The following is a 9,024-nucleotide window of genomic DNA, read 5'->3' as shown; positions in this document are numbered from 1 at the left end:
GATTACTAATAAGCAGGAGAGCGAGGGGGCAGGGTCACCAGACAAGACACTGGAGGCACATGCAACACAAAAAACAAGTCATGAACCTCCACATAAGGCCTGGGACTGCCAGAACTCTGCCACCATGACAAAATACAAATATAACATAAGACTTCAAGGCAGAGTCCTGACAACTGTACATTAAATAATTCTTTAAAACTTTTTTAAACCCCATTTTACTTGTTAAAGAACATGTAATATCCGATGGCAATTCGTTCCATTTTTTCATTTCTCTATACATTACAGTCCGTTGCTTGGCATTAGTTTTTGAAACAGGAAGCAGGAAATATCCCTTTAATGCATGCCTGGTGTTCAAATTATGACTAACATTACTATACAAGAGTTTAGAGAACAATACATTTGGATCTCTCGATACTGAAATGTTTCTTATAAAACATAGCAAAGAAAAAAATACCCTATCCTTCACCATTAACCAACCTAAATCTTTGTGCGTTCTCATAATATTAACGCTTCTCTTACAGTTCAAAATTAATCGTGCAGCTCTATTCTGTGCTAACTGTAATTTTTCTAAGTCTTTGCTTGACGCACTTGACCATACCACTGGGCAGTAGTCTAAATGAGTAAGAACCATTGTTTGCACAACTAGAGAAATGCAATACTGAGGTAAAAATTTTGCACATCTCTTAATAACTGATAGGCCTCTTCCCATAGCTATTACCATATATGATTGCAGCCTTATGCCCCAACTGGGACGAAGAGGGTAAGGTAAGGAAGTAAAAAATATAGCTAAGTAGCACAATAAAACACAATAAAAACATGATAACATGATAATAAACATGTTTTGAAAATTTGTTTTGGAACCAAACTCTTCAAATGTCTGAAAGTTCACATTACAGTCACGACAACATGGACATGCTTGAAAGGAGGGAGTTTGTTCAAGAGTTTGGGTCTGGCTCAGGAGAAAGCTCTGTACATATGTAGTTTGTTCTTACAGTACAAAAAGATATTGGTTTTCAAATCTCAGAGAACTAGATGGAGTGTACACTGATGTCACAGGTCAGAGCAGACCACCCCTATCGTGCGTCACGCTCCTTCCTCAGTTTTCACCACGAGGAGGTCCCAAAACACCCCAATGACCAAGCAGAAAAGAAAGTAAAATTTAACAATATTTATTAAATTAAAAGAGGGGAAAGGGTTTTTAAAATCAACAGGTTTTCTGGAACTTGGGGGTTATGAGTCGCTTCTGACTCTCTCACGTGGCAGCAGGTAAGTCCTCCTGACGTTCCCTCTCTCTCTTCGGCTCACACGTGGATTACAGGCAAGTATTCCCGGCTTCCTCCAATTGTGTCTCACAAGTGAACTGCAGGTAAGTATTCTCCTGGACTCAGTAGGGCAGACACAGGTAAGTACACTGGTAAGTAGACAGGTAAGTACCCTGGGCTTTTAGCGTTGGGCGTACAGGGAGGTATACAGGTGAGTACACTGGGCCTTTAGCATTAGGCATACAGGGGAGTATACAGGTGAGTACACTGGGCTTTTAGCTTGGTCATACAGGGAGGTATACAGGTGAGTACACTGGGCTTGTAGCGTTGGGCATACAGGGATGTATACAGGAAGTATACTGGCTGGCAGTGTTGGGCGTACAGGGAGGTATACGGGTGAGTACACTGGGCTTTTAGTGTTGGGCGTACAGGAAAGTATACAGGTGAGTCCACTGGGATTTCAGCTTGGGCATACAGGGAGGTATACAGGTAAGTATACTGGCTGGCAGCGTTGGGCATACAGGGAGGTATACGGGTGAGTAAACTGCGCTTTTAGCGTTGGGTGTCCAGGGAGATATACAAGTGAGTACACTGGGCTTTAGCGTTGGGTGTCCAGGGAGATATACAAGTGAGTACACTGGGCTTTTAGCGTGGTAGATTGGACTTACAGGCAAGTGTATGGGTGGATGTACAGGGCTTTATCCCTTCAATACTCAGGTGATTGTAGCAGACGTGTAGGTACACAACAACTTGTAGTCTTCTTCTCTCTGACAGACTTACGAAGACCACTTAGGCGACAGAATTAATTTTGATTCTCGTCCTTTAAGATTCAGAGGGATATTATCCACCAAACTGGACCCTGCACAAACTCAGGTATTAGAGTAATGTTATCTCTGCTGGAGAAAGGGGCAATACAGTATGATCCCCCCCTCCAAGAGAGTCAGTCCGGGTACAGGCGGTGCTTCATATTTTCCAAGAAAAATGGTGGGCTGAGGTTTTTAAAACTCAGACATCTTAACTGTTTTTTGAGGAAATTAACCTTCAGAATGCTGATCGCTATTATCGTGGCCAGTACCATATTCTAGGACTGGTTTGTCAAAATGGGTCTACGGACACTTATATAACAAAAATATAACAAAAATAAGCTCTAATATTTTTAATGTTGTTTACAATAAAACAACATTATAAATATAACAGCTTTAACCTCAATGACATTGTATTAACAAATATTTAAGTAGTTAAAGTTCTCATCAGTTCTTATTCTGTGAAAAAGCTTAAATAATCAAAATATTCACAAGGATATACACAAAGGATTGTGAGTATTTCTTACAACATGTAATGATAATTTTAAGTTCGTTTCACTTGAATGATTTAATTTAAGTAATTTTATACGCTTAAAAGTTTAATATACTGAGATTTTTAAGTATATGTCTAAAATTAAGATATTAATAAATAAACGAATAAATGTTTCAAAAGTTCAAGCTCTCATCGTTGAGATTAACAGTTTACCCTATTAATTAGATTATTTCCTTCTGAGTCAGTTATGTTTTCCAACCCAAGCTCATGTTAAACTGCACCTGTTCTGTCTATGATGGGCTTTTCCAATAAATGATTAGCAAAAACATACTTTTCATGATTTTTTATTTATAAACCAGTAAACCAGAAAGTCTTGTCTGATACAGAAAGAGATATTAGAATTACATAAAACAAAAGTTCAACTTCAACTGGGAATATATGGAAATGGCAAATGTATTTTTATAGCACAACAGAAGTCGACCAATGTGGTTTAAAATTCCATACAAAAAATAAAAGTTTGGTAGCAGAGTTTGCAAACGACAAATAGATGTCTGGCTAATTGCTTAATATAATGCATTACAATAGTTGAGTCTCAATGATATCAAATCATGGACCGTCTTTGTACATAAAAGAAACTTGACTTCACAATGAATCTAATGGTTGAAGAAAATGATACATTTTCTTTGTAGTATTTTTGCAAATTTTAAACAAATTATTTTGTTAAGAAGACACCGATCACACTCATATCTCGTGTGATGGCAGAGGTTGGTATCTGACCCTTGACGTCCTTAATCTATAGACAAGCACTGCGCACACCATGGCAACTGTTGCTAGGAGACAGCCAGCAATGACTAGTAGGTTCAGATTCACGCCTTGGCTTACAGTGACCTCTGAAATAAAGTAAAGGCATGGAAATGTTAGTTGATCATATGAGCATCTACTACACAAGCAGCATGAACAACAGAAGCAAAACGACGTCTTACGTGATGCACGTCTCAGTCGCAGGGGTCCCTGGGAGATGAGGTGACTGGCGGTCTGGATTGGTGCCTCTCTTTTGTGATGATGGTGGGATGGTGGAGATACTGTGGTGTTTGTGCAGCCCTGAGAACAGCGGGTGGCGGGGTTGTTGACCTCACATATGATGATTGAGCAGCTGATGAACACCTTTAGAGGAAAGACAGAAAAGAAAAGCATTAAAGTTACTTTATTTGTTTTATTTTATTATTGCAGAATATTTGCCACCCTTACCTGGTCGTGGAGCCCAATGAATTTGAAGGCCTCTAACCCGAACTCGATGTATGGTTGGTGATTTGAGAAAATCTGAACAGTTTCATCCACAATGCATCTGATATTAGAAAACACATTTGAATTAGTAATGGGTGGTGGACTGAGATTTCAGAGGCTAGAGATGGGAACTGACCCTTTTACCATTACTAATGTTAGTAGAGAGCTGCAAATGTGATTACTTTGTAATCACAGCAGTCATAAAAGAAACCATAAGCAACAATGGTATTGAATTAAACGGTTTAATGTAGCAGAATCGTACCCGTTTGTGATGATGGGGTAAGAGATTGGGTAGTTGGGATTATCGTAGGGTGTAGCCACACAGGACTCGAGGAAGATCTCAGTGTGTTGGACTGGAGTGATGGGCTCAATCTGCATGTAGATCATCTCACCCAAATCATACTCCAGTGGGTAGGACTTTGCATCAATTTCGTTGTAGAAGTTTGCAGATTGATAAAATTCGAACTCGTAGCTGAATGAGCCGAAGCCAATCTCTGTGAAGTTGATCCCTGGTCTGCGTGTATCAAACTCCATTGTAAGGTTGCTTCTTTTCTGGTACTTGCACATGAATTCAATTTCTAGTTCGTGGGTCCTGGTTATAATGTCACTGGGGTCATCGTACGAAAAGATTTTATTCTTGAAGATAAGGTTATCATTGGTCTCCTTTAAACAAACAGATGTTTTCTAAAGTTAGGCTACTATCAGGTATTATGACATAATAAGCAGGCTTTAGTACTTTTATTCTCAAACTTTATTTGTCATGATACAGTTTAAACTTTAAAACAAAGTTTAGTGCTAAATGATCTTACCTCAATTTCAGTGCCACAACCATTTAAAGGTATGCTGATGAACACATGGGTCTTATTGGAGTTAAGCCGGCAAAAAGGATTTATCAGTCTCAAGTGTTTGTTATTGATGTTTTTGATTGTAGACTTCTCAACTGACACTGACATTGAGTTTTGTAAGCAGGTTACATGTGCCTTGGGTCCTAGAAGTCAAAATAATAATCAGGCATTTCTATCAAAGCAGAATCTTTCTGTGTTAACATATCAGCATTTATAAACGCTTTTAAAACAAACTGTAGAAGGAATGAGGACATGCATGTAATATATGTTTTTAGTGGCATCTAGCAGTGATGTTACGAATTGCAACCAATCTCAATATTGAAATGCATGGAGAAGCAAAGGTAGATGCCACAGGACAAACATGTCATCGTCTAAAATGACGCAGGGCCAAAAAGCGTACAGTTGGTCCGTTTAGGGCAGGGGTGTCCAATCCTGCTCCTGGAGGGCGAGTGTCTCCAACCCTATTCAAACAATCTGATCCAACTTATCAAGGTCTTACTGAGCGGGCTAGAAACTTTCAGGCAGGTGTGTTGAGGGATGTTTCAGCTAAACTCTGTAGGACATCAGCTCTCCAGGACCGAGTTTGGACACCCCTGGTTTAGGGCTACTAGAAACATGACAGCGACTTTCATGTAAGGGGGTGAGATTATATATCTGTCAAGAGATCCTTCTAAAAGTTACACAATGCACTTTTAAAATATAAAAGTCCATCTTATTTTTATTATAACTTTATCACTGACAAATACTTTGAGCAATAATAGTCTTAACGGTCTATGCATTTGTTTCACATGCAATAATGCACAATTTATCAAACTTTTTAGAATAGGAAGTTATGAACCAAAGAATCATACAACCGCCTTGACTAATACTAGACATAAGATACCCCAAAAGACTCAATTTACAAGAAAAGGTACAACATACCACCAAAATATAGATGTCTTTTAAATTAGCTATAGAGATTCCCTATACGGGTGCCCTATACCAAACCCAAACGCATAACCCCCCCAAAGGGCAGTTGCCCACACCCATGCTTAAATCAGCCACCATCATGGGTTTGGGATTTACTCATCTTTCAACATGAAATAATACCTAGAAGAAATTCCAAATTTATAGGTCGCAAATGCATGATTTGATTGTTGTCTCAAAAAAGAGACACAAAATGCAACACATTTGGTCACAGTGTGGAGCCCTTGGTGTATAATCTAGCCCTGGTGTAAGTAGAAGAGGCAGTTTAACAATCATTTTTATATATTTTTTTAACTTTGTAATACCTTGTAATGTTGATGCGACTGTGGTTGTAGTCGGTGCCACTGTGGTTGTTGTCGGTACGACTGTGGTTGTAGTCGGTGCGACTGAGGTTGTAGTCGGTGCTTTTGTGGTTGTAGTCGGTGCGACTGTGGTTGTAGTCGGTGCCACTGTGGTTGTTGTCGGTACGACTGTGGTTGTAGTCGGTGCGACTGAGGTTGTAGTCGGTGCTTTTGTGGTTGTAGTCGGTGCCACTGTGGTTGTTGTCGGTGCGACTGTGGTTGTAGTCGGTGCCACTGTGGTTGTAGTCGGTGCCACTGTGGTTGTAGTCGGTGCCACTGTGGTTGTAGTCGGTGCCACTGTGGTTGTAGTCGGTGCCAGTGTGGTTGTAGTCGGTGCCAGTGTGGTTGTAGTCGGTGCCAGTGTGGTTGTAGTCGGTGCCAGTGTGGTTGTAGTCGGTGCCAGTGTGGTTGTAGTCGGTGCCAGTGTGGTTGTAGTCGGTGCCAGTGTGGTTGTAGTCGGTGCCAGTGTGGTTGTAGTCGGTGCCAGTGTGGTTGTAGTCGGTGCCAATGTGGTTGTAGTCGGTGCGACTGTGGTTGTAGTGGGTGCGACTGTGGTTGTAGTCGGTGCGACTGTGGTTGTAGTCAGTCCGACTGTGTATATAAAATTCCATTTTATTATCTTGTCATTCATTTTAAAATATTTTTCTAATAAATAACATGACAATTTACTGCTTGACCTACTTTCATCCACCTCTACAATGACACACCTCATTTCAGACTGGTAAATGTTTGACCTTTAAATGGACAGATTTCAGTTTAGAGTTATGCTATGATACAATATGAAGCCAGAAATAAGATTTTACTGAAACATACCCAGATTGTCCTTCTGCAATGAAGCAAAATGGAAAGTATTGGCCAGAGTTCTCTAGAGTTGGTGTCCAGTTAATCACATACTCCCCAGTGGTTGCTTTGTTTTTTGTGCTGTACAATGGTCCACTTATTATGACATCAGTGATGCTTGAATGACCAAAAACAAAAACCATTAGTAAAGCAACTCATACCAACATTATTTATCAACATTATTTCCCATAGTTTGAACTGCTGCAGGAGCTGATAGCTTGAATCTACTCAAATATCATTAATTTCAATTATCGAGAGGTGAGAACCAAAACTGCGTAAGTGACATTTTGGGTGAAATTGACATATAGACACTTTAATCAGCCGCATGCTTGTCTGCACGGAACTAAACTTCCAGTTTCCATTTGTTTAATTGTCTGACTAGTGGCTAAACTGAACTCTGGAACAAATACCTCGTCAAAAGTAACAAATGTTTTAGTTTCCTAAAGATGAGGGGAGACAGTGATTATGGATCACCACTATTTGAAGGGAGGTTTTGCAGCCGATCTGTAGTTAACATTGTATACATTATATAGTACACATTTTACACAGAAGCATTAGCTCAATGTAGTTTATGATACTTGTTATTTACTTTGCTTGTTAACAGAAATAAACTACCCTAAAATGACTCTGTCGTTATTGATTCTTTGTGGAAGTTTAATCGGAGGTTATGTTTGTTCCACGAAAGACGTTTGTTTATTTTGTTACTGCTGAAACTAAATTTTTTCTGCCGAAAGGACACGAGTGAATTCCTAATCAATTTGGAGTTATCAAAGATTGAAATGAGTATATAATGTCAGATTAAAACATCATTTTTTTGTTCTGGCGCTCCTGCATTTAAAGTTGGTGAAATGTCCCTTATGCCCCTCTGGTTCTCACCCAACGTTAAATGTTAATTTTAAGAAATTGAAATTACAGTTTATTGCTTTGCTAACCAAACAGTAAATTTGATCATCCAGTATATACTGTAGTAACTCACTGTAGCTACTTGTGTCTGCACTTTCTGTACAATGATATTCTGTCATACTAAATCTTTTGAATCTCTATTTGGTTTATTTTTTTCAGTTGAATACAAAATTAAACCTGAAATAAAACAGAAATGTTTTTCTGAATACCTTGAAATATATGCAAAAGCATTTATTCTGATTTCAAGCTCCTCATCCACACGGGCCTGCAGGTGCTCTCCATGTTGAGGTGTTGGTGGGAGGAACAGTGGTATATATTCACCCTCAGTGCAAGATAGAGCTGAACCATCAACTGAAACAGCAACATATGTGTAAGCAGAAGATGCAGTTTAAAATTATTTTTATAGCATTCAAAACTTTGTAATACCTTGGAGAGAAAATTGAAGAGGAATTTTGCTCAGTGGTAAATTTGGATCTGTGGTTGTAGTTGGTGGAACTGTGGTTGTAGTCGGTGGAACTGGGGTTGTAGTCGGTGGAACTGGGGTTGTAGTCGGTGGAACTGGGGTTGTAGTCGGTGGAACTGGGGTTGTAGTCGGTGGAACTGGGGTTGTACAAGGTCCACATGTGGTTGTAGTCAGTGGAACTGGGGTTGTAGTCGGTGGAACTGTTGTTGTAGTCGGTGGAACTGTGGTTGTAGTCGGTGGAACTGTGGTTGTAGTCGGTGGAACTGTGGTTGTGGTCGGTGGATCTGTGGTTGTAGTCGGTGGAACTGTAGTGGTAGTCGGTGGAACTGTGGTTGTCATCTGTGGTTTCGGTGAATTGTGGTTGTTGTCGGTGGAACCGTGGTTGTTGTCGGTGGATCTGTGGTTGTACCCGGTGGATCTGTGGTTGTTCTCGGTGGATCTGGGTTTGTATAAATTAAATTGACACTTCGAACCATGCGTTGGGCTCTGTTGAAACTGTCTGGATCTCTAGTCACTGAAGGTTGGTTTGTGTAGGACAGAGTGATCGTGTTAATGGGGAAATCTTCCAGTACCAACTCAAACGAATAAACTCCTGTGAGCGATATGTTGTCATACGACAACGAGCATTCATTCTAGCAAAAAAGAAACAGTCTGAAACCCTGTATCTTAAAAGCAACAACATAAGCATCTTAAACAAAACAGTTTTAAATAAATTACATACATCAAAGACTATTTAAAGACTTTACTGTGTGTTTTGATAATAAACCTTATACACACACATGAGAAAGATTTTCAGTTATGTCTGGACAATGTGGAAGAGTATA

At 39.7% G+C, this 9,024-nt stretch overlaps 1 protein-coding gene across 2 annotated transcripts; it reads right to left on the bottom strand.

Annotated features, from left to right (window-relative positions):
• Nucleotides 1-3,024: 3,024 nt before the first annotated feature.
• Nucleotides 3,025-8,539, bottom strand: LOC129418762 (uncharacterized). Of its 2 annotated transcripts, XM_073853878.1 has the most exons (11): nucleotides 8,164-8,539; nucleotides 7,947-8,088; nucleotides 6,808-6,951; nucleotides 6,676-6,728; nucleotides 6,080-6,585; nucleotides 5,959-5,995; nucleotides 4,652-4,830; nucleotides 4,105-4,505; nucleotides 3,807-3,903; nucleotides 3,542-3,722; nucleotides 3,025-3,448 (listed from the first exon to the last, which is right to left on the bottom strand). In XM_073853878.1, the coding sequence occupies exons 1-11, from the start codon at nucleotides 8,537-8,539 to the stop codon at nucleotides 3,300-3,302; spliced, it is 2,265 nt and encodes a 754-aa protein (XP_073709979.1). In that variant the 3' UTR covers nucleotides 3,025-3,299. The 2 variants fall into 2 exon arrangements, with proteins under 2 accessions (XP_073709979.1, XP_055029607.2); XM_055173632.2 differs by having other exon boundaries at nucleotides 5,959-6,585.
• Nucleotides 8,540-9,024: the final 485 nt, after the last annotated feature.

This window comes from Misgurnus anguillicaudatus, chromosome 15, assembly GCF_027580225.2.
Source record: "Misgurnus anguillicaudatus chromosome 15, ASM2758022v2, whole genome shotgun sequence".
In the NCBI taxonomy this organism is placed as follows: Eukaryota; Metazoa; Chordata; class Actinopteri; order Cypriniformes; family Cobitidae; genus Misgurnus; species Misgurnus anguillicaudatus.
This window is presented reverse-complemented; position numbering and strand designations above follow the sequence as displayed.

Bases quoted from the DNA above. Each gene is read 5' to 3' on its own strand.
- LOC129418762 (XM_055173632.2), bottom strand. From the start codon at position 8,539: ATGACAACCACAGTTCCACCGACTACCACTACAGTTCCACCGACTACA. The intron at 4,831-5,958 runs GTATTACAAAGT...TTTGACTTCTAG, and splicing joins AGTCGCATCAACATTACAAG to GACCCAAGGCACATGTAACC. The intron at 3,723-3,806 runs GTAAGGGTGGCA...TTTCCTCTAAAG, and splicing joins TCATTGGGCTCCACGACCAG to GTGTTCATCAGCTGCTCAAT.